The 26,651-nt window shown below is 40.9% G+C and overlaps 1 protein-coding gene across 1 annotated transcript in view; it reads right to left on the reverse strand.

Annotated features, from left to right (window-relative positions):
- Positions 1-26,651, reverse strand: part of ITGAE (integrin subunit alpha E) — a 119,672-nt gene that overhangs the window by 25,037 nt on the left and 67,984 nt on the right. The window contains exons 17-23 of the mRNA XM_089693680.1: positions 25,250-25,380; positions 22,726-22,850; positions 13,346-13,494; positions 8,346-8,474; positions 6,180-6,253; positions 5,708-5,840; positions 761-862 (exon numbers count right to left, since the gene is read on the reverse strand). Coding sequence (XP_089549806.1) covers positions 761-862; positions 5,708-5,840; positions 6,180-6,253; positions 8,346-8,474; positions 13,346-13,494; positions 22,726-22,850; positions 25,250-25,380 — 843 coding nt within the window. The remainder of the gene's footprint in view (positions 1-760; positions 863-5,707; positions 5,841-6,179; positions 6,254-8,345; positions 8,475-13,345; positions 13,495-22,725; positions 22,851-25,249; positions 25,381-26,651) is intronic.

Consider the following 26,651-nt stretch of genomic DNA (forward strand, 5'->3'; position numbering starts at 1 on the left):
TGTACAGAGACATGTGTCATTAGTATATAACACACTCTACAGAGGTCAGAAGACCCCTCCCTCCCCCGCAGCAACCCAGTGGGGAGGGGTCTTAATGGGGAATTGTTAAATATCGGGAGCGCATTACACACAGAATGCAGATTTCAGGACTGCGCTGTGTACAGAGTGCAGGGTTCAGAAGTGCACTACATACAGAGTGCATGGTTCAGAAGTGCACTACATACAGAGTGCAGGGTTCAGAAGTGCACTACATACAGAGTGCAGGGTTCAGAAGTGCACTACATACAGAGTGCAGGGTTCAGAAGTGCACTACATACAGAGTGCAGAGTTCAAGAGTGTTCTACATATAGTGTGCAGGGTTGAGGACTGTGCTACATACAGAGTGCAAGGTTCAGAACACTTGTGTATGTTATACTCAATGTACTCCAAAGTACATGCTTTGGAGCTTCAATTTTTGTTAGATTGCTGAGATTTTAACTGGTCACATTTCCATATCTCTTAAATGCCCCAAAATGTGTTTGATAGTTGGTCTTTGACCTGATATCTTTCTTTGCAGGGCCACATTTGGGTTAATTGTGGCTGAGATTGATGGCCCTATTTTTACTATGATTTGCAGGTCTTCATTTTTTTTGAAGCAGCCAATAAATGTACTCCTACAACACATGAAGATACCAATATAAAAAAAACTAAACAAAAAGATTTACCATAAAAGACAGGCAATTAGTCTCCACACCATTAATGAATTAATAACTGAACTTACATTTCCAGATTTAAACACGGGATGTCGAATAGTGCAGTTCAGTGTAGAGTTGTATGAATTTGAAATTTTCTGTTCATAGCATTTAACATTGGGATTGTTAGTCTGGAAAAGAAAAAAAATATAAGTATGCCACCTTTAAGAATGGCATTTTATATCAAGCATCCCTCAGAGGTAATGCCATTTTGTCTATCAACGGTTCCTTTATACTCCTATTATTACCATTAAAACACCACTCATGTCTTCAAACATCAACTGTTAGTGTTTGTTGAAAACTGTCTTAATTTAAATAAAAAAGGAAAAAAAATGCAGATCTTTAAACAAGAATGAGAGCTTTATTACTCTTTTATCGCTTAAAGTGAACCTTGCAGTAAAATGCAAGATCTGCTTTGAACCAGCATTCCCCCCCCCCCCCCCTTGAAAATCATCCAAAATTAGTAGTTCCAAATGTTCCTGTCAAGAAACAAGTTCAATTTATACTTACACCTGTCTTCTTTGCCGTATATGAGGATCATGTTCAATTCTTCTGGCAAGATCCTGGGGAATAAAGAGCAACTGAACTTCTATAAGAAGATGCTCTTGCTATGGGCTTGAGTGACTTCTCGCAAGATTTTGTAGGCTCTGCATTCCCCAGGAATCTTCTAGAAGGGTAGTGGAATCTTGCCCAGCAACACAGAAGACAGGGATATGGTAAATATAACTCGTTTTCTTAACAGGTACACTTTGGAACTACTAACATTTGATGATTTGTAAAGGGGAGGGGCAGATATTATATGTGGTCCACATATAGTGGGGTTGATTTACTAAAGCTGGAGAGTGCAAAATTTAGTGCAACTGTGCATGGTAGCTAATCAGCTTCTAACTTCAGCTTGTTCAATTAAGCTTTGACAATAACAACTGGAAGCTAAGATTGGTCTCTATGCACAGCTGCACCAGATTTTGCACTCTACATTTTTAGTAAATCAACCCACCATATAAAGCAACTCATGATGATATTCACCTAATCTCATCATTTCTGGTTGGTTGGGGCAGCAAACCCATTCCTTTGGTGGCAGGCAGTCACTGCTGGCTGAAAGCTCATGTTGAAAACATGTATCAGCCAGGTGACATTGACAATCAGGTTTTTCATACTCAGGGGCATATTTTTGGTTCACCTGTACCATGCCAAGAGACTTCAAGTAAAGAATTTGTTGAAGATATCTGAAAATACATTGCTAAATATTTAGCAGCAATCGTAGCTAACCATAGTCAGTGAGAACAGTATGCTGTTTCAAAGGTTCTAAAAAGTGGCATCATTGCTTTTAATGTGGGACTATCTGACTAAATTTTTGCTCACATGAATTTTCAACATTGAAAAAGTAAGGAGCTTACCCTTAACTACAACCTAACTGCAATCAATAAAGCTGGCTTCACAATGCATGGTAATGTACAAGCCGCAGTCCTCACATCCTTTAGTAAATCATCCCCATAGAGTACAAAACAGACATAATTTGAAAACTCAATATAGGTACAGTGCTCAGCATAAATGAGTACACCCCAACAGATTTGTCAGAAAACAAGATTTGTTCATTTGCACACACTAAAAAGTATTTTTCCTAACAAATTTACTCAAGACCATGTTGCAAAAATGAATACACCCCAATGAAAGTCTTAGGAGCAAAGCTAATTTTTAGACAATAAAATCCTAATTATCAAGAATTCAACTACAGGTGAGTCTAATTATTCATTTAACAGGTGTCCAGCAGACAGTTGATTATAAAAGGACACTACTTAACAAAGAAAACCCCTTCCCATTTCATGCTGTCAGCAATGGCACCACATAGAAGGGAAATGTCACAAGGCCTGAGAAATAAAATTATTTCTGTACACAAGAAAGATGATGGCTACAAGAAGATCAGCAAAGCTTAACTTATACTGTAGCAAAAGTGATACAAAAATGTAACAAAGATGGAGCTGCAACCATTTTACAGAGATGTTCAGGCTATCCATGGAAGTTAACACCTCAACAGGAGCATCTTCTGATGATAAGGGATGAAAAAAATTGCCATGCAAGTTCACTGCAGTTAGCTAAAGAAGTAGAAAGCCAAACTGGGGTGATGGTTTCCTGTGACACAATACGGCATACACTGCAGAGGAATGGCATACATGGGTGTTGTCTACAAAGGAAGCTTCTCCCAAAGCTCATGCACAAAAAAGCCCAGAATTTGCCAGGGCCCATGCTTAAAATCAAGAAGACTACTGGGACTGTGTACTATGGAGTGATGAGACCAAGATAAATGTTTTTGGAACTGATGGATTCCAAACTGTATGGTGTTGCAAAGGTGAGGAGTACAAAGAAAAATGCATGGTGCCTACAGTAAAACATGGTGGTGGCAGTGTCCTTCTGTGGGGCTGCATGAGTGCTGCTGGTGTCGGGGAGCTGTACTTCATTGATGGTATCATGAATTCACAGATGTACTGCTCTATATTGAAAGAGAAGATGCTACCATCACTCCGTGCCCTCGGTTGTCGTGCACTTTTCCAACATGAAAATGATCCAAAACACAGGCACTGTTGCATTTCTGAAGAAGAACAGGGTGAAAGTGTTTCAGTGGCCAAGTATGTCTCCTGATCTGAACCCAATCGAACACCTATGGGGAATTCTGTAGAGACAAGTTGAGCATCACTCTCCATCCAGCATCCAGGCTCTAAAAGAGGTTGTTCTTAAAGAATGGATAAAGATCGATGTTGCAGTATGTTGCCAACTTGTTCATTTCATGCTTAGAAGACTTGGTTCTGTCCTTACAAATCATGGAGGTCATACAAAATACTACATGAAGTTGTTTTTGTTGTGGGGTGTATTCATTTTTGCATCAACTGATTTAAGTAAAACAGATGAAGATTTTGTTATCTAAGTTTTGATAATGGTGCCGAAACCAGCGTGGACTGCAAGTTTTCAGAACTTTCAGCACCATTTTCAAAACTCTCTGCACTGCTGACTACTGACGGCTGCATCTCTGCTCATCCTGCATGACCAGGACCCATCTACACATTACTGGCAGACTGAAGGCTTACCAAAGGCATTCTTTTTACCATGCTTACGTTTGTGAGTCGTTTTTACACCTCTTTTTACCAATACATTTTTAACCCTCTTCTACACTGAGATTTGCGCCCCATTGTGTCCGATTCATTTTCTACGGAGTTCTTCTCCGCTCTATTGGGAGCTGCCTTCGCCAACCATCCTCTACCTAGGACCCTTGGACTTTTATGTCTCTATTGTCATTTTTCGTTTCATTGCTATTCAATTCTGATCTCATTATCGTTACTATTATTATTATTATAAAGGATTTACATTATAGTGGGAGACAATACAGTAACAATACAGTTCAAAACAAGAGGGATTAGAGGGCCCTGCTCCTTGGAGTTTACAATCTAGGAGGGCGGGGTGAGTGGTACAGTAGGTAGTCACTGTGGGGGATGGAGTGTTTGGAAGAGTAGAGGATACCAGAATTAGCAGAGGGCAGGATAGGCTTCCCTGAAGAGAAAGGTTTTCAGTGAACGCCAAAAGGCAAGTAGAGTAGGTCATAATCTGATAGATTGGGGTAGGGAGTTCCAGAGGCTGGGTGACACCCTGGAGAAGTCTTGGAGATGAGCATGGGAGGAGGAGATAAGGGAGCTAGAGAGTAAGAGGTCTTGCGAGGAGCGGAGTGTACGGTTTGGGTGATATTTAGAGATAAGATCGGTTATGTAAGTTGGGGCAGTATTGTGGATGGCTTAATATGTCATTGTCAGAGTTTTGAATTTTATCCGTTGAGCAACTGGGAGCCAGTGAAGGGATTGGCAGAGAGGGGTGGCGGATACGGAACGGTTAGTGAGGTGAATGAGTCTGGCAGCAGCATTCATAATAGACTGGAGGGGGGATAGTCTACGATGAGGTAGGCCAATGAGGAGGGAGTTACAGTAGTCGAGGCGTGATATGACATTGCAACATGAGTTGCTTAGTGGTTTCCGGGGTTAGGAACGGTCGTATCTTGGAGATGTTGCGGAGGTGAAGTCTACATGATTTTGTCAGCGATTGGATCTGGGGCTGGAAGGACAGATGGGAGTCTAGGATTACCCCTAGTACCCTGGCATGAGGGGATGGACTGAGGGTGGTGTTAGCGATATTTATGGTGAAGTCAATGGGGGTAGCGCGGGCTGGGGGGAATACTAGGAGCTCAGTTTTGGAGATGTTGAGTTTGAGGAAGTGGAGTGCCATCCAGGCCGATATGTCGCTTAGTAGGCTAGCGATATGGGTGGAAATTGAAGGGGTGCGGTGAGGGGTAGACAGATAGATTTGCGTGTCATCAGCATAGAGATGGTAGTTGAAGCCGTGGGAGTTTATCAAATGACCAAGGGAGGAGGTGTAGATGGAGAAGAGAAGGGGTCCAAGGACAGAACCTTGGGGGACCCCTACAGAGAGAGGGAGTGAGGAGGAAGTGGCAGCGTTATAGGTAACACTGAAGGAGCGCTGTGATAGATAGGAGGAGAACCAGGAGAGAGCGGAGTCGCTGAGACCAAAACAGTGTCGTTTTTTGAGTAGGAGGGGATGGTCAACCGTGTCAAAAGCCGCAGAGAGGTCGAGTAGTAGGAGTATTGAACAGTGGCCATTGGTTTTTGCAGTTATCATTATCATTGTATTTTTATTTCTTCTGTTTTATTTCTCCTGTTTTATGTGTTATTTGTCACTAACCATATTTAGACTTTTATATGTGTGGTCCTCTCCCAGCGCCGATTTGTTTTTATTTTGTAATTACTTTCATGTAATGAGCTAAACAAATGTTGTATAAGACTCAGTTTTGTAAAAATTTTGTAAATTATTCTTGTGTTCATTGAGATATTGATTAAAGTCTTACTTTTTATAAGGGGTGTACTTATTTATGCTGAGCACTGTAATTAACAAAGAGAAGAAATATGTTTCATTGTATTTACCGGTTTAATTGTTTTAAATTGCAGATTCTTTGGATATATTAAAGTTATGTTTGTCATATATGAAGCATCCCCAGTATTTTTAAGTTCAAGTGTCATTGTTAGGTCTTTGGTAAATCCAACAATGAGTTTCTGCCTGTGATTAATAGATAAAAAATAACAATAATTAAACATATGAAATAATACAATCATAAAAAAACACAAAAAATTGGTTAATTCACCTAAATCTGATACTTCAGTAATTGTTACAGCTTATTTCATTTTTCTGGAAGTAGTGAAGTGATCTTTTCATCCCCACCCAACTTTTGCAGCTATAACAAGGTGTCATCTCCACCATGTAGGATTTTATATTTATCCTGGTTTGTATTGGAGGCACTGAGACAACTGATGTAAAGAATAGGGGTGCATCTTTCTATAAACAACACATTTGTTTTGAGTAGACCAGTCCTTTAATTTCAGAAATGCCTTCTCTTACCGAGACATCTTGGTGGCCAGGTTTAATTTTGGAATGCATACTGTCTTGTCATTGCAGTCCTTTTCATATGGTAGCTACACAAGGAAAACAGTTTGTTGTCATAAAGTCATAGTGAATAAATATGGAGATCATTACAGTGTTGTAGAGATTTACTTTCATTACTTTTCATTAAGCGACAACTCATTAGCATTAGAAATGCTTCACAGGGCATAGAAATACTCATCTGCTTCCAGGCCTTGTTAATTCAACTGGAGAGAAAGTGACACCATGAAAGCAGGTGAGTATTTTCTCAGCATTTTTTAGTGATCCTGTCATTGTTCAATTGTTGCTGCCAGTATCAGGATTTTTCACCCCCGGAACTATGCACACCCCCTGAGCGCATACCCCCTCCTGCGTACCACTGTCTTACCTGCAGACCCAAGACCTACATGGTGGGATTCGCCATATACCTTAGATTGTACGCTCCTTGAGGGTTAGGGACTGATGTGACTGTACAATATATATGTAAAGCGCTGCGTAAATGGACGGCGCTATATAAGTACCTGAAATAAAATAAAATATGGCGAGGAGGGTGACCAGTGAGCATCCATTGCTGATCTTCCCTAGCTGCAAAGAACCTGGAAGTGACTGTATAACCTGTTTCTGTTGTCACTTTCACTAGCTGCCATGGCCAGGGAAGAAGGTAGTTGATCTGCATTTATTTAGATTCAATGGGGGGCAGGTGAGACATCAGGGGTCTAAAAAGGGTCTTAAAGAGAATCTGACACAAAGAGTTTATATCACATAGAAAGATTTTGTCCCCTGTGTGATATAAATAAAGGTTTAGTGATAAAAAAATGTCAAAAAATAAAGTTACACTCAGTCACTTAGAAACCCCCCAAAAATTCTGATCTCACCCTTTCCCCACTTATATGCACTATACATGTTTGATATTGCCGCTCACACTGGAGTTAGAGCAATAATTCTAGGTCCAATATTCACAGTTAGCTCTAAAGTGATGAGCTAAAGGGGCTTTTAAAGCATCGCCTATCGAAAATATACCAAAGCTTGTTATCATTTTGTGGATACCATGCTGGGTATCTATTTACTCAGCTAAACTTCAACATTAATATGCTGGCCTTGCTCTGCATGGACACACTATCTAGCCTACCTATATGAGCCATATACCATCTTTTAAGATGTTATGGCCCTTGTCTAGGGAGTAACACCACAGCCTGTTTATAAATCATCACATTCCATATTGTGAGCCCTCCATCTTTCATTATAATAGCCAGTATAGAGTCCTTTTCTACCCACTAATTGGGCTCAATTGGGCTTTTTTTGGATTCATATATATTCTACTGAAAGCACCATAGAAAAATTACAGGTGTTCAACCTCAAATGTCAACCTCATTCCCGGCTTTATGGGGTGACCCCAGTGGCATTTTTGGATGATAGAGTGCCCAGACAACATCAATTTCCTGCATCATTTGATTTAAAAGTATCTAATTGGTCATATTCACACTGCCTGATTTTATTGGAATATATTTATAGTGCATCCCTGAATAAGAGAAACGTTAATCTCGAAACGCATTGGATGCTTGACTACTAATTGAATATTAACCATTACCGATGTAATCCTATGTAACTATGACCGCCAACTTGTTTGCAGAACCATTTTTAAGATTTAAGTAAAAATAAGCTATTTACAATGTTTTTAAACAAAAAGTTTTGTTTTTGATATTTTGGCTTATTGATCAGTGCTGCCCCGGAGTCCCATCTTTTCAGGGGAATAGAATTTTCTTTTTTTTACTAATTTGAGGGATGATGGCAGCCACAAATTTCCACCAGCACAACACATAATTTAATATGTTACCAAAAAATTGGGTAATATATCACATTTGTGTGCCGCCAAAATGAACTATCATTTGACATAGAAAAAATTGGAACTGCCTTTAGAAAATAAATAATGTTTGGGATTTTAACTAATCTTCAGGCCTAAAATGATTTTTTAACATGTGTGCAAAAAATGCAAAAGCATCTCTTACCATAAAAGGATTAAAATCCATCATGATAAGTTTGGAATGTGAAGGCCTTCCAGTGTGAACTACACTGCTCTTTAATATTTTTTTTTCATATAGCAGCTAAGCTTTTAGAGAAATAATGATAGCGACAGTGTAAATATACCTCCACAGAGGTGCAATTTGTGTCATAAAAGTCCAGTACAGGTGATGGAAGATCTCGGTTTTGCTCAGTGGCTGTCATAGTATAGAAGACCTTGATCACAATGTTGCTGAAACAGTCATAAATACAAGGCTGTAAAAAACAAAAAACAAAATGGTATGATATGCAACATAATCACAAACTAATAAAAGGCTATCTCAAAAAAGACAAAGAGATTTATTATATTCCTCAGGTGAACCTTTGACTCTTTTTCCACCTTACACTTGGTATAAAAGTAACATTTACCATCCTAAAAATGCTAGTTGCCTAACAGCTGCGTTTGGCTTTATCAGTTCTGAGTTATGCTGGTATGCATCAAGAAGTCAGAATTTTCTATGACTCGTATAATTTACTGGGCACATTCTAGAACAGTGATCTTCAAACTGTAGCCCTGGCCCGGGGGCCAGATGCGGCCTTTTGCTTGCCTCTATCCAGCACTTGGGATACTATTGTTCCAACTGACACCAATGATGAGTCACCATTCCTCCCACTTTCACCATTAATGGGACACTCCTCTTCCCACTGATACCATTGATGGGGCACTATTCTATTTGCTAAGACCAATGATGAGGCACTATTTCTCCCACTGACACCATTGATAGGGCACTATATTTGCAATTGATACCAACCATGGTTCACTGTTCTTCCTGCTAAAGCCAACAATGGGGCACTATTCTTCCTGTTAAAACCAATGATGGAGCAGTGTTTATTCCCACTGATGCTGGGACATTTTCTACTTACACTGGCCACAGTTTGGCCCCCCTAAAGCCTTTAGGACAATCAACTTGCCCTTTTTAAAAAAAGTTTGGAGACCCCTGTTCTAGAATACTGAGCTAAACTGGTGTCAAACAACATTTCTCTCTTCGGAAAGTATGTTTATCATTGTATCACTTGCCACTACACATATGTAAAATTATTATTATACAGGATTTATATAGCATCAACAGGAGGAATTGGAGAGCCCTGCTTGTTAGAGATTATGGGAGGGGTGAGTGATACAAAAGATAATAACTGTGGGAGATGAGCTGATGATGAAGATAAAAGTACAGCTGCTATGCAGTGGCAGAATGGGCTTCTATAAAGAGAAGGCTTTTCAAGGACCAACTAAAGGTGGACAGAGTAGGAGATAGCTGGGACAGATTGGGATAGGGAGAGGCTCAGGAGAAGTCCTGGAGGTTTGCATGGAAGGAGATGATAAGGAAGCTTGAGAGCAGGAGGTCTTTGGAGGAACAAATAGAATGATTTGGTTGGTGCTTTGAGACCAGGTTAGTGATGTGGCTGGGGGTGAGTTGTGGATGGCTTTGGTATTTTGAATTTAATTCATTGGGTGAGTGAAAGCCAGTGACAGGATACTGACACTCAGACACTGAATGGTTGGTGAGGTGAGTCTGGCAGCTGCATTCATGATGGATTAAAGGGGGATAGCCTATAGAAAGGTATTCCAATAAGGAGGGAGTTGCAGGATTTACGGTAAGAGATAATCAGGGAGTGAATTAGAAACTTTGTGGTGTCATTGGTTAAGATGGGGCGGATTTTGCAGAGGTTGAGGTGGCAGACTTTGGACAGTGTTTGGACGTGGGGCCAAAAGGAGTATTCAGAGTCCAGGATCACTCCTAGCACCTTGGCTAGGCATTTTCCAAACATAAAGCACAAACATAAAGGTATGTGTGCAGGTAATAATGCACACACTTCTTAATCCTTGACCAGTTTTCGATAATAGGAATGCTACACACAACTGAAAAAACAAAACAAAAAAGGAATCACAATACTTTGGGTTTGTGTGTAGGATGCCTGCCGCCTGCTTTTTCCCCAGAGCTCTCCAGCCATGTTTACCGGCAATTTCCGGCTGTTATTTTGAAAGCTATTTTTGAATACACAGCATCTGCAGTGTCAAGAATAGGTTCAGTTAACCAATGTTATTATTGCTTCCCTGTAACTTCTCTGGTCCATTCATGAAAGATCAAAAAGATGATTCTTGACCCACATATGATATCAGTTAAAGGAACCTTGCAAATGAGAAAAACAAATAGTGCTCCCTTTTAATGCTTAACCATTTAACCCTTAGATGACCCTAATCAGCCTTAATTTGCTCCCCATCCCCCTTTTCTACTTAGCGATTATATTTCTACAAATTATTTTGTCAACCATTAATAGCTACACTTTTGATTTCTTTTCTTTTTTTCATTTTATTTGCTTGATACTATTTTGCATATAAAACTTTTTTGATGCATTTAAAAAATACACACAATCAAAAAAACAAAACAAAACAAATAACTTTGCTATGCTTTGTGACAGAAATACAATTTTAGTGTCATTATACACAGATAAATGATAAAATTAGATGTTTACTTTTTTTTTTACGACATGAACACTTTGTTTTCAAACTAACACTGGTCACAGTTTTGCAAAAGATGAACATTTTGTTACATATTATTTCTACAAAAGAATATGAATATGTTTTTAAGATGATACAGTATTGCCAAGAGAAAGCCTTGTTTATACTGAAACATATATGTATTACCTTGTTATCTTAGGTAATGGCCAGGTTGAATTGGTGAATCAATAAAGCCAAAGCTGAATCATAAAAATTGCTCTGGTCCACAAGGGGTATACAGGTATGAGAGCTGAACTGGTTAAAGTGTTTGCAGAACTTAATAACAGTCATATTTGGTCTCTTATGGACTGATAATCATACAGAGTTGAAAATGTTTTGTTTGATTTTTTTTCAATATGTACACAAAGTATCTGTTGATCTTGCCAGAAGATCTTGCCTGTGCTGCACTCTTATTAGTTACATTGTTCTCAGGTGTCTATGAGGATTATAGAAACCCTCTCCTGTATTTCTATGGAGAAGAGGAGAGGGGGAGGTGTTCTGTAGCTTTGTCCTAGGCTGACAGTGCTGCTCCTCCATAGATACAGTACAGTAAGTAAATGTAAGCACGCTAGAACAGGAAATGCTTTACTGGCAGGATCACCAGGTGAAATTAACCACTTGTCGTCCAGAGGATTTACCCCCCCCCCCCTTCCTGATCAGGCCATTTTTTGCAAAACGGCGCTGTGTTACTAACAATTGCATGGTCATGAAACGCTGATCCCAAAATCAATTTACATCCTTTTTTCCCACAAATAGAGCTGTCTTTCAGTGGTATTTGATCACCTGTGCGGTTTTATTTTTTGCACTATAAACAAAAAAAGACCTACAATTTTGAAAAAATATATATTTTTGTCTTTTTGATATTAACCTCCCTGGCGGTATGATTATTTCAGATTTTTGGTGCTGAAAGCGGTACCATTTTTTTGCATGGAAATATGTATTTTTTTTATTGTAGGCTGTAATTTTTAGGAAAAACTCACTGAAATCTGTCCGAACAAGAGTCTAGTAAACATCCCGGGTATGATAAAATTTGAAACACAAAATCATAAATTATAATTTAATAAATAATCATAAAAATAATATAAAAATAATAAAAAATTTAATTCAATAATATAATCAAACCAAAAACACTGAAATGTGAAATAGAGCGCCAAGTTCGCACATTGCTGAGCTCAGTCGCAAAATCGTTTTCAGTTTCTGATGACGAATTTCCCCCACGAATCATTATCACTCAATTCTGTAAGTGGTTCTGATTTACTATCGCTGTTCTCTAGCTGATCTAAACCGCTTTTGACCTAAAGGGACACTTTTTGGACGCCATGGACATTTCTCAGTTTCCAGGCAGAAAGAACAGACAAAATGCAGGCAGGGCGCAGGACAAAGCACTAGGGACAATATGTATGTGAAATAGGTTGAAACAGCAATGTTTTACTGTGAAAAATGAAAAAAAAAAAAATGACATTTTTTAAAATTTTTAAATTTCCCGCCGCCGGCGGCGGCGGCGCCCGTACGTCCCGACGTCACAGGGACAGGAGACAGAAGCCGGATGCCGGCATCGGCCGGAGGAGATGGCCGGGGACGCTGCAGGGGACACATCGTGGGAGCGCAGGGTAAGGTAAGTGAAGAACACATGCCGGAGCAGTGCCGCATGGTATTCCCGAGTGTAGCTCGGGGTTACCGCTTTTGGTACTGAAATGTTACCCCGAGCTACACTCGGGAATACCGCCAGGGAGGTTAAGCATGTCCAGTAAAAAAATAAAAAAAATCTAATTTCATCATAAATTTAGGCCAAAAAGTATTCTGCTACATGTCTTTGCTAAAAAACAATCCCAATACGTATAAATGAATTGGTTTACATGAAAGTTATAACGTCTACAAATGTCAGTATATATACTGGAATTTGTTTTTTCCTTTTTTTACTAGTAATGGCAGTAATCAGCGACTTATAGTGGGACTGCGGCGGGCATTCTGACACTGAGGGGAACTGACTTGGTGTCACTGACATCCCCAGTGACACCAAGACAGTGATCAGTGCTAATAAAGCACTGAAACTGTACTAATGGCACTGGGGAGGAAGGGGTTAACGTGGGGCGATCAAAGGGTTCACTGTGTGCTATGTGCAGTTTTACTGGTGTGGGGGTGTGTGTGTTTCACTGTAATCACACTGCTTTGTATGGCGCTGCTATGCAGAGCCATACAAAGCAGTGTGCAGGAGCTGACAGGAGAGAGATCTGTATTGTTTGCATACAGGTCTCTCCCCTGTTGGAAATCCTCGTAGATCGCCGTGTGCCGGCAGGGCATCACCATCCATGACCCACTGATTGACATCCGAGGCCGCGAATGGCGGCACGGGTAGGGCGCCCCTACCCAAAACTGCAAAATCATGTATATATGCGTGATTTTGCGCACCTGTGCCATCCTGTAGCGGTATTTCTGGTATACGGTGGCGAGGAAGAGGTTAAAACACTGTAAAAAAAATAATCATTGTGCAACTACCACATCTAAGCACCATTAAGAGACAGACAGACAGACAGACAGACTAAAAAAAATAGTCAAGCAGATAGAAAATAAAATGAAAGTGCAGATTTACCAATACAGTCAATATAATGGGCTCTGTACATCTGTCACTTAAAAGGTAGAGTTTTCCTCTGCTAGATGTTTCAGTTTCGAAGGCAATTCTTCTTTCCTTCATGGAGACATCAAGGTCCAGTTCGTAATGAAGATAGGTTTTTTTTAATTCTATAAATTGAGCCAAGGGAGTATATATTAGTCATGTTGTATCTGACCATACACATCTCTTTGTGTTTTATTATTCTCTAAGGTGAATATTTTGTTATGGATTTTCAAATTTTTTTTTATAGCACAAGAGAAGAAACTAGCACCCAATTCAGTAAAATCAAACATTTGCTGTTAGGTAACACTTACAAAATCTCACACAATTTTACTAGCAATCTGATGTTTGTTTCTATTGATGAGACAAACTCCCCAGGTTTGGTTTGAGGTAAGTTTGCAAAATTAAAGTGAAACGTCACCCTCTCAATCAACATTGACTATTTTTAATCCTTATGCTGCTAGCATTAATAAATGCTTATTTTAAAAAAAAAAATCACATTTCTTCAATTATTTCCTGCTTTCCATGCCTAGTCAAATTCTGTCATATACCCCAGGAGTCTTCAGGAGAGGAGAAGAAGTTTTCTCAGTTAAACACATCCTCCTGCCTGCATGCTTGATCTAAGGGCAGATGGATTCCAGGAAGTAAATACCATTACTTAAGATGGCCGCAACCAGAAATGCTAAGGGGGTGTTTTTCAAAGTGATTTCTCAGCAAAATAAAGCATGGAGACAAGGATGGATGGGGGAGTTTGCTTTGAATATTAAAATTTAATTAAAACGCATTTTTGGTTTGTGGTGCTCAGACGCAGTGCAGTTCTACTTTAATGAAAGTTCAGATGCTGAATCCCAAACCTAATGAAGCTAATAAGAGACAAATCTTAGTAGATAATAATGACCATTTATGGCTGATAGACAAGGATTTGTGAAATAAATGGCATAGAGAGCTGGGGATTGCCCTGGACAATATGTAGCAAAGCAAAAAAATATATATATATGGTGGAGAGCAGCAGTTTAATCCTGCTTAACAATAAACAGTTGTCATTCGTGGAAGGTAAAAGAGTCGCGCAGATCTGTGGGGGGTTTGGTGGATCAGCAGGCATCGCCCATCATAACTGACCAGGATCTGCATTGTTGGACAACATTACTGATTTACATTGTGTGGCTTTTTGTTTATTTTTTTTTGTTTGTTTGGAAGAGAATTTGGAGGGCACCTTGTGTGTTTTGTTTTGCTTTTTTTTCTTGTGTGGGTTCACCTAAAAATCTAACAAGCAGGAACCCTGAGTGGGAAGCTGTAACATTTAACACCACTGCTAAATGTATCAATGAGTAGGCTAAATGAGTATTCAGCTGAACCTCCCAAACAAGCGAAAATTGTTCTGAACTTGGCTTTGGACTGATATCTTTGCTCATTCCCGCTTGTTTATAATTGAGTTCTGCATATGCACATTTATGCGGGCAATCACCTGCAACCATGGCACTCCAGTCTAAGCATGTTTGTACTTTTTGTTAAAGTGTTACTAAACCCAATACAGTCAAATCAGTCTGTATATGCAGTAAAGCAAGCTTGTTATACTCACTGTGAAGGGGTTAATCCTCTGCACTGTGTAAAAAGGCTGTTTGATCCTGTCTTCTCTGACCCTTCCCTTCTTCCAGTGTCCCCCTCTTATCTCCTGATAAGTCATATTGTGTGGAGTCACTCTGCACATGCTCAGTTTGGTGTTTATTGCTAGAGAGGGTTTTTTTCCTGGAAGAGTGCATGTGATCAGCACAGGGCCGATCAGCACTGTCCAGACAGAGGTCAGGGGTCCTGCATCTTCCTAGAGCATAATAAAAACTCCTCCTACAAGCTTTAACCAGTGCTCTGCTGGACACTGATAGAAGTCACAAGACTGCTGTATACTGTTGAGAAAAGGTATTTAGCAGTTTATATTTATGAAAATGCATTTCCATGTTCTGTGTATTGTGGGAGACCAGATATAGTGAATGCAGGGTCCTGGGTTTAGTAACACTTTAAAGGTAAGCCTGGAGTTTTTTTTTACTAGATGTGTAATTTGTGCTACAAGCATGTCATCTGTTGTGCTCACTGGTGTTAAGCAAAGAAAACACTACAACAAAATTCTTGTAGCAGAAGGAGATGTACATACAAGGCACAAGGTAAAACCCCAGGTACATGCCAAAATACACAAGTTAATTATGTATGAAGAAGCTATTATACCTGCCAAAGGATTTGTATTTCCATCCATCCAGTTCTGAGAGTTACACAGCCCTGTACCTCAGTGCATTCCTTTCTAGCAGTGGAGGGACCTGATCTTTCTTAGTTGTAGTTCCCCCGACAGGTCTCCCCACCCTACTCTTTGACTGGACAGGGAAAGGAAGCACACTCATGAGCTAATCACAGTCATTCTGCTCTCTTTTTTCAATTAGCATGGCTCCTTGCACTGCAGCACAACTATCTGGCTCTTTGTGCTGCTTCTTTCTCTCCATCTTTGAGGTCTGCTGTAACAACCATAGACCAAAAGAAGCTGTTATCAAGTCAAATTCAGGTAATTATTGCTGTAGCACTACCCCCTTTAAGAGTTACTGAAATATTTTTGGGCTCTCTGTAGCTCTGGACCCCTCTCTGAAAGCCCAATCCTTGCTGACACCACAGTACACTCTTAACTGGAATAAATCACCACCAGAAAGTAAACACACACACTGATTGAAGTAAAGTAGTAAAAGCTTTATAGCAGACTTCAATATTTCTTGGTTACAGAGCATAAACAGAATCGGTATGTGCAAAGTCAGTTTTTACTTGCGTCAGCTTGGACTAGAAAATTCAACATTTATCACAGAAACTCAGTTAGTGTCAGAAACTAACCCAACTACCTTCATCCTGAGGTGGTCTTACAGTCCCCAGTGAGCAGCGAGAACGAACAAATGGGTAGACTAGCTCACTTTGAGACCTAAGGAGCTGAGGGCAGAGATAGCCTAAAAAGATTTTTTTACCCCATAACAACCAATGTTCTTTAACCACTTGCCGACCGCGCATAGCCGAATGACGGCTTCACCGCGGCCGGCCAGTTCTGAGTGGACGTCATATGACGTCCTCCCAGAACGCGCTCTCCTGCGCGCCCCAGGGGGCGCGCACCCGGCGATCTCCGTGATCGCTGTGTCCTACGGACACAGCTGATCACGAGATGTGGTGAAAGGCCGATCCCACCGGCCTTTTACCACGTGATCAGCGGTGTCCAATGACACGCTGATCACAGGAAAATGCAAGTGCAGATTCTCGGCTGCACTTTCCTCACGCTGTCAGATCGTGAGGAAAGTACTGCCGAGAACCGGCAGTTGTCAGAGCGGGGATCGGCACCGATCATCAGGGCACTGATGATCAGTGCCCTGATGATCGGTGCCCAGCAGTGACCCCCGCAAGTTCCGATCAGCTGTGCGCCCACTAGCCCCGCCCACCCATTCCCAGCAGTGCCCCCACCTGTGCCCAGCAGTGCCCCCACCTGTGCCACTCTGCAGTGCCACCTACCTGTGCCCAGCAGTGCCACCTACATGTGCCCAGCAGTGCCACCCACCTGTGCCCACCCACCTGTGCCCACCAGCGCCACCCACCTGTGCCCACCAGTGCCACCCACCTGTGCCCACCCACCAGTGCTGTCCACCAGTGCCACCCACCAGTGCCACCCACCAGTGCTGCCAGTCAGTGCCACCAGTCAGTGCCCAGGGGTTGTGCCAGTCAGTGCCCCCAGTCAGTGCCCAGAAGTGATGCCAGTCAGTGCCGTCTATCAGTACCCATCATCAGTGTCACCTATCAGTGCCGCCTATCAGTGCTGCATATCAGTGCCGCCTATCCGTGACCCCTAATTAGTGCTGTCTATCAGTGCCGCCTATCCGTGCCACCTCATTAGTACTGCCTATCAGTGCCCTTTAGTGCTGCCTATCAGTGCCCATCAGTGCCGCCTATCAGTGCCCATCAGTGCCGCCTCATCAACGCAAATCAGTGAAGGAGAAAAAATACCTGTTTGAAAAATTTTATAAAAGAAACAAATAAACTTTTTTTTTTTTTTCAAATTTTTTGCACTTTTTTTAATTTATAGCGCAAAAAGTAAAGCGCCCAGTGGCGATTAAATACCACCAAAAGAAAGCTCTATTTGTGAGAAAAAAATGATCAAAATTTCATATGGGTACAATGTTGCATGACCGCGCAATTGTCAATCAAAGTGCGGCAGCGCTGAAAGCTGAAAATTGGCCTGGTAAGGAAGGGGGTATAAGTGCCTGGTAGGCAAGTGGTTAAAGGCAGTGAAGAGCCTTCTGTACGCATGATGGGGCCCATTTGGTGCAGAGTGAGAAGTGTGAATTTTGGTTCTCTGAGGAACGATGCAATAAAGCGAGGGGAAAACAGCATTCCTCCCCTGGAAGCAGCAATTTACCAGTGTAATGTTCCTTTAAGGCACTAGTCACTAGTGAATCTAAAGCAACAATTGGCTAAGCTGGTAAAAGGAATTATTGGCACAGGGCAACTCTTCTCTGGACTGCAAGACTATTGGCACAATTGGAAAAGGCCTCCTTGGTAGAGTGAATTGATGATGATGGTGACACAGCGGTGGTTCAACCTGTGGACTAACTGTCTTGCTATCAGTTCTGATGCTAAAGCTTTGCTAAGTGTGGTCAAATAAGAGCAGCTGAAGGAACTAGGCCGCAATTTCTAATAACTATGTGCAATCTCCGTGACTGTGTGCAGGAAAATAGCAAAGATGGAGCAGGTGTCAGTGTTCCCTGTGCTTGGTAATGCTTGGGACTCTCTCACCCGAGGGATGGCATCTGGCGAGTACTGGCAATCTTTCTTCCTCTTTCGATAAGGCCTCCACACACTCTCTGGTCCCACCTGCAGCATTCTGTCCTGTCACCTGCTAGCAGATTAGCTTTGTCTATGATGCAGCAAGGTCAGCAATCAGCAGACTCTCCTTGCCTCCTGTCTTTCTCTCTTTCCATGGCATGGTCCAGTCCTCCCGCAGTCAGCGCACTTCTCTCTCCAGATTTCTGCCCTCTCACTTCCTGTCCCATCTCACAGGCTTTCAGATATATATGCCACTGCCCACATGCCAGTTCCTCTGGGAAATGTAGTTCTTTACAGCACTGCTCCTTAGTAAAGTCCTGCGGTTCAGCATACAAGTTCCATGGGGCTGTTCTACAGAGTGTAAACGCCACTGTTCTGCAGGACACTGCCATTCTATGTTTGTTTTAACATCCTGCATCAACACTTGTAGCAGGTTGTTATTGCCATTTAAAAAATTACATTTAATGATGCAGGCATGATCACAGAACTGCAGTAAATTGTGCGTTTTATGTCTGCCTAGGTCTAGCTTTAATCTTGCTGGTATATGAGCATCCTTAGGTACATAGTTGGTAAGGTTCAACAAAGACACCAGTCCAACTTGAGAACAAAGTACATCCAATCGGCTGCACTCCAAACACTCCACTTTATTGAACCAAGATAAAACCAATACAGACAGTGAAAATACAGTGGGGGACTGGCAGGTAAATGCGTTTCATGCTAAAGACAGCGCTTATTCATTACCCAGCCGGATATGCCAGTCCCCCACTGTATTTCTACTGTCTGTATTGGCTTTATCTTGGTTCAATAAAGTGGATTGTTTGGAGTGCAGCCGATTGGACGTCCTTTGTTCTCATCTACAGTTGCAAGAAAAAGTATGTGAACCCCTTGGGATTACATGGAGTTTTGCATGAATTGGGCATAAAATGTGGTCTGAACGTCATCTAAGTCACAACAATAGAAGAACACAGTCTGCTGAACATAATACTACACAAACATTAGATGTTGCCATGGTTTAATTGCACATAACATGTAAACATTCACAGTGCAGGAAGGAAAAAGTATGTGAAGCCCTAGCTTAATGACTTCTCCCAGAGCTAATTGGAGCCAGGAGTGAGCCAACCTTGACTCCAATCAGTGTGATGATATTGGATGTGTTGCTGACAGCTGTTCTGCCCTTAAAAAACACACACCTGTTTTGGGTTTACTGGTTTCAAGAAGCACTGTCTGATGTGAACCATGCCTCGCAGAAAAGAGCTCTCAGAAGACCTACGATCAAGAATTGTTGACTTGCATGAAGCTGGAAAGGGTTACAAAAGTATCTCCAAAAGCCTTGATGTTCATGTGTCCATGGTAAGACAGACTGTCTACAAATGGAGAAAGTTTAGCACTGTTGCTACTCTCCCTAGGCGTGGTCGTCCTGTAAAAATGACTGCAAGAGCACAGCGCAGAATGCTGCATGAGGTAAAGAAGAATCCCAGAGTGTCAGCTAAAGACCTACAGAAATCTCTGGCACATGCTAACATTTTTGTTGACACATCTACAATAAGGAAAACATTAAACAAGATGGAGTACATGGGAGGACTCCACGGAGGAAGCCATTGCTTTCCAAAAAGAATATTGCAGCACGTTTGAAGTTTGCAAAAGAGCACCTGGATGTTCCACAGCACTACTGGCAAAATATACTGTGGACAGATGAAACCAAGATTGAGTTGTTTGGGAAGAACACAACACTATGTGTGGAGAAAAAAAGGCACAGCACACCAACATCAAAACCTCATCCCCACTGTAAAACATGGCGGAGGGAGCATCATGGTTTGGGGCTGCTTTGCTGCCTCAGGACCTGGACGGATTGTTGTCATTGATGGGAAAATGAAATCCAGAGTTTATCAAGACATTTTGCAGGAAAATGTACGACCATCTGTCCGCCAACTGAAGCTCCGCAGAGGATGGGTGATGCAACAGGACAATGACCCAAAGCATACAAGTAATTCAACAAAACAATGGCTGCAACAGCACAGAATACGCCTTCTGGAGTGGCCCAGTCAGAGTCCTGACCTCAACCCAATTGAAATGCTGTGGCATGACCTTAAAAGAGCGATTCACACCAGACATCCCAAGAATATTGCTACACTGAAACAGTTTTGTGAAGAGGAGTGGTCCAAAATTACTCCAGATCGTTGTGCAGGTCTGATCTGCAACTACAGGAAACGTTTGGTTGAGGTTATTGCTGCCAAAGGAGGGTCAACCAGTTATTAAGTCCAAAGGTTCACATACTTTTTCCTCCCTGCACTGTGAATGTTTACATGTTATGTGCAATTAAACCATGGCAACATCTAATGTTTGTGTAGTATTATGTTCAGCAAACTGTGTTCTTCTATTGTTGTGACTTAGATGACGTTCAGAGCACATTTTATGCCCAATTCATGCAAAACTCCACGTAATCCCAAGGGGTTCACATACTTTTTCTTGCAACTGTATGCAGCACACAAGCTGGGCTATCACCCAGAGGAGGAGTTGTGCTTGGAGATTGGGAGTCTCTCTACCTTGAGCAACGGTAAACACACCAGTCCAGCTTGTGTGGGTGTGTGCGTGTGTTTATGTCTCTACCATTTGCCATATTCCTGTATATCGTTTTCGCTAACATGCCCATCTACAAGATCTTTGAAATTATCAATGCTCCCTGCTGACACCACCAACAGTGGAAGGGAGTTCCACATCTTCTCTGACAGTAACGGAATTCTTACGCAGTTTAATGTTAAACCATTTCTCATACAACTTCAATGAGTGGCCTCATGTCTTCCTAAGTGGCATGAGACTGAAAAGTTTTCTCCCTAGCCCAGAATCACCATTTTTTTATATATTATATTTATATCTCTTCTCCAGGGAAAATAAATGTAATGCTTGTAGTCGTTCCTCATAACCGAGCTCCTCTCATCCCACATGAATTATCATAGTGTATGCTTCTCAGAGGAACAGAAAAGGTCTTCTCTGAATCTAAGTGCACTGCGTTCATTATGGCATTGTGGGACCGGGCAGAGACACTGTCTACTGCGGGGAGATCTTATAAGAACTGACTGTGAGAAGTAAGATAATCTGAAGTATGTTTAACTTGAGTCCATCCAGATCTAACTGCACTCACAGAGCACCAGTACATGTCCACATGTCTTCCCTGAGGAAATCACGTGATAAAACGCGTGGGACGATACATGGAGACGTGGTAACGTCACTTCCGGCGTGGGCGCCATCTTGGTATACCCAACTTTATCCATGAGGTTCTGAGAGCTTGTTTTAAAACATTATCATGTGAATGAGCATTTAGTGGTATTGTGCATTTTAATAAATGTAACTGTATTACACTATGGGAGGATTCTTCTTCTTTTCTTCACCATACATGTGAGTTGGCTGAGGTTAACTACTGTATATGAGAGAGACCCAGATACCAGGATTGGTCAATATCTCTAGTTTCGAAAGGGGGATACCACCACCACTGCTGACCCGGATCCATACCTGCTGATTGGTCGCATAGCTGTTTTTGATATTTGAAGGCATATTGGCCCCTGAAGTCGCTACATGAAGGTCAGGAGGCAATCCAGCCGTTGACGGATCTAATTTCCCTGCACCTGCACCACCTATATTTTGCTGGAAATTTCACTATATCCAGTTGTTTGTGGACTCTACACGTGGACATTTGTTTAGTATTATCACCATTGGTGGCACTTATTTATTGCCATTTTTCTGTATAGAATTAAGTTTATTTATTTATCTATGTAGCACATTGTGTCACTTTTAATACTCCTTTGTTGTCGCAGTTTGATGTTTATTTATAAAGCACATTAAGTCCCAAATTCAGGGACTCAAGCACGTTATTGTTTATTTTTTTTCTGTGGTCACCATCACTTTTTTGAGACACTTATATGTGGAAGGACATTTTTCTGGTCCAGTTGTCAGTTTTCAGTCAGGTTTTATCCTGACCTTTCACCGTACATCTTTAAAGGCAACATTTATGCCAGCTGTCAGTCAATCCTCACTGCACAGACTTTAAGGCAATATTTATGCCATGTGTCTATCACTTTCCTACTTTGTGATTTGTGTTACTTATGCCCTTGTTTAAGGGATTAATTTGTGTTTTTTCACAACTTTTTGATAGTCTCACTGATTTATTTTCTGTTTTCATTTTTTATATGCTTGATACGTTTTTGCACAGTATTGAATGTATCTATTTATATAAGATATCTTTATCAATCTAAGACGGTGGAGTTTGTAGTATATATATATATATATATATATATATATGTTTTAGGTCTATAGGCCCAGTTTACGGTAGCGCAGCGCCATTTTTTCAATTCTCTTATATGTCAATATATGTCAACAAATTGGTCGCAGTACAAAAATGTATCTGGAATATTGAAGATGAAACCTAGCAGAGGAGGGTTATAGTAAAATATTGTCTAGAAGGAGTAGTACAAAACCTCCCACAACCACCTTCTCAACACATCAGCAACTTATTTAATGAAAAGACAGATTAATACCTTCTTTCTTGAAAGGTGTAATGTCAAAGCACAGGGAAGCATTCACAATTTTATTGCTATAGACAAAAGGAATCTTTTCAGGCTGGAAACTCATAGAGGCTTTTGCTTTTACTACTGGTCGAGATCTGTATGGGAAAAAAAACATGCTTTTCTAAAATGAAAATCAACATTTCTCATATCATAGGCCTAGACATTTTACAAAGTAAATCTCATGTACAGCTGTACATATTTCTTGACCAGATGAAGTCCAGGGAGGTGCTTTTAGCGACCACAATGGATGATGCTATGCAGAACCAGTGGTAAATAGAAGAAAATCACCAACACTCCAAAGATTCATTAAAAAAATATACGATGAACACATAGGGATCTATTTATTTAAAAAATTGAGGAGCCATTCATCCAGTTAATCTGTACATTTGTTCTGTGTGAATTGGGCAAAACTGGATGTTCTTTAGACCAAGAGACGGCGCTGATCTCTTGATCTAAAGAATCATAGAAAATAAATGATTATAGAAAATAAATACTTATTCCCTTGTAATCTTTAGCTCCATCTATTGGCTATAATGCAGTATTTTCCCAAACTACTCTTTTTCATAATTGAAAAACATTTGTTCAGAAGAAATAGCCTAAAGGACATTTGTTTTTGCCAAATTTGCATGAAATCCACTGGATAAATGGCTATGTGAAATGTTTTACAAATGTGCCCCATGTCACACAAAGTCAAACAGTCAATATTTTGGGACCTTGCAGGGTCACTTTTCTCAGGGCTCCAATTATGTTACATGCCAACAAAAATTTTAAAAACTAAGAAGAATTTGATTTGCAAAATTTATAGCTCCATAGATTATCACCAATTCACCAAGACAATACTGAAATCAGGGACGGACTGACCATTTGGGCACTTGGGCACTGCCCGAGGGCCCAGGGTCAGTAGGGGGCCCCATGAGATGCCCCTAGTACCTTTCATGGGCTTTTTTGGGTGTGGTGTGAGTGTGGGTAAGGATACAGGGGCCCCATGATCTCCTGTTGCCCCGGGGCCCCATGAGTTGTCAGTCCGCCCCTGACTGAAATACAAACTTCATATTGCTAGGCCAACTGTCCACTGACATATTCACTGGATACAATATCAGCAGATATTTTCAGCTGCCAATAAATTGTGAGTTTTGCTAGTGCATAACATATTGGGTGATATACTAAAACAGGAACAATGAGAATCGTGCATGGTATCCGATCAACTTCTAACTTCAGCTTGTTCAGCTTGTTCAATTAAGCTCTGCCTGGAGGTTGATTGGTTTCTTTGCAGAACTGCACCAGATTTTGCACTCTCCAGTTTTTAGTAAATAACCCCCTTTGCATCAACATTTCACAAAATTGTACTAGTATTAATAGCAGGGGCGGACTGATCATTCGAGCATTCGGGCACTGCCTGAGGGCCCAGGCTCAGTAGGAGGCCCCTTGAAATGCACCTGGTACCTTTTTATAGGGTTTTTTGGGTGTGCTTTGAGTGTGGGCAAGGACACAGGGGCCCTATGATCCCCTATTGCCCAGGGGCCCCATGAGTTGTCAGTCCGCCCCTGATTAATAGGTAAATTATGGGAAAACAAACATGTATTATACATTTGTATGAAACAAACATGCAGCGCTCCTATCAATGATATAAAGTGAATATAAATATAGAGATATGTATACTACTCACAAAATGACATTAGGCATATATGAATGCAAAATTGTATATAACGCACACAACTATAAGTCACCATGCATAGATAAGTTCATGAATTGATTTCCAAGAATAGAAACGTGAAGATGGGTGATGATCTATATGTTGCGAACGAACAATATTCGTGGTCTTCAATCAGAACTCTGCCATACAGAAACCTTGAAATGCTGTGATAGATGCTGCCACTAGTCTGAACATCCAGGCCCAGATGCTCATACCCAGATGATTTCATCATCTACATGCGCTTTACTTAGCGCTATCTGGTTAGTGCAATCTATTCTCATTTCCACACCATTGATGTCACGAATATTGTTCGTTCGCAACATATAGATCATCACCCATCTTCACGTTTCTATTCTTGGAAATCAATTCATGAACTTATCTATGCAAGGTGACTTATAGTTGTGTGCGTTATACACAATTTTGCATTCATATATGCCTAATGTCATTTTGTGAGTAGTATACATATCTCTATATTTATATTCACTTTATATCATTGATAGGAGCGCTGCATGTTTGTTCATACATATGTGTTATTCCAAGAGGTTTTTTGAGGTTCACCTTCTCTTGCTAGCTGCTCCACCACACACATCTAACGCTCGTTTCTAACAGATATTTGTTCAAACATGTATTATAATATTGTTCTAGTTTTGCAAATTTTATTTAAAAAGCCTGCATGTTTTTATTTTTATCTGAGGTTATTCATTATTGCACAGACTTTTCTAATTAAAAAATGACTATTCATCCTAGAGTTACTGTTATGATTAGTTTCAATAGTATCATTTTTAAAAATGTTTTGCTTACCGAAGTACCATAACATTTCCTAAGGATCCCACTGCTATGTCTGCATATCCATCATCTGTAAGATCAAGACCGCCATCTATTGAATAGCCAAAAAACTGCAGCTTTTGTCTACATTCAGTAGCTCTTACTCTCTAGAATGGAGTACAAAATATCTACGTCATTATGTATCCTCAGCATTATCAAAGTAATTTTAGAAATCTTCGTGTACAGTAAATAGCACTGTATGCTATGGGTGCTAAGAAAAATCTGCTAAAATCCACTCTGGCATCTGTCTTAAGAACCTGCAATTCATTTCAAAAGTTAAAGAAGAACTGTAGGCAAAACGTTTTTTTTATTTTGGATAGAGCAAGAGAGGGTTATTACACCTGTCAGATAATGTTTTTGGCATCTGTGTCCCATTGCAGAGATTTCCCTTCACTTCCTGTCTCATAGCCAAACAGAAAGTGAGAGAAATTCTTGCAAATTAAGGGAATGCCTTGGGGTCCCCCAGGTCACCAGAACAGGTGTCCCCATTGGAAGATTTCCCCTCTATTACTTTTCTGGGGCAACCCACAATTTGGGATTTTCTTTTACTTTCACTTTCAATGGTAATGGTAAACAGGACAAATAGAGAGGGTGAAGCTCTTTAACATCCCTGGCAGTAATCTCAAGTGTGGCTCTGGGGTTAATTTTCAGTACCAAAAGCGGTAACCCGAGCCACACTCGGGATTAGACTGTAGTGTAACTTACCTTGTCCCTGCGATACCCCAATGTCCTCCCGCTGTGTCCTCCGGCCAGTATTCGTCTTCTGGGTCCCCTTCCCTGCGACCGCCGTGACGCAGGGGGGCGGAACCGTTGGAAGATTCAAAAAAGCAAACAAAACATGACATACACACAATACATTGTAATCTGTTAGGATTACATTACTGCATCAAACCATTTCACTTAAGTTTTGTCCCTAGTGCTTTGTCCTGTGCCCTGCCTGCACTTTTACTGTTCTTTCTGCCTGGAAACTTGAGAATGTCCATGGCATCCAAAAAGAGTCCCTTTAGGTCAAAAGCTGTTGTAGACCAGCTAGAGAACAGCGATAGTGAATTAGAATCACTTGCAGAATTGAGCGATAATGATTCGTGGGGAAATTCGTCATCAGACTCTGAAAGTGTCGACAGCAATGATTCTGTGAGTGAGCTCAGTGATGTGCAAACTTCGTGCTCTATTGACTGCGGTACAGATCAGGCAGCGCCCCCAAGATTCCCATTTTCTGGAGCATCTGGTATGAAAATAGATGTTGAATATGACAACTCCTTGGCATACTTACAATTATTTCTGACCGATGAGGTTATTGAAAAAATAGTTACTGAGACAAACCGGTACCAAGAGCAACAATTGGCTACTCTGCATCGGAAGTTTCCAAGAAGCAGAA

The sequence above is a fragment of the Staurois parvus genome, unplaced genomic scaffold (assembly GCF_062004578.1).
Source record: "Staurois parvus isolate SC_StPar_1 unplaced genomic scaffold, SC_StPar_1.0 ptg000635l, whole genome shotgun sequence".
Classification (NCBI taxonomy): domain Eukaryota; kingdom Metazoa; phylum Chordata; class Amphibia; order Anura; family Ranidae; genus Staurois; species Staurois parvus.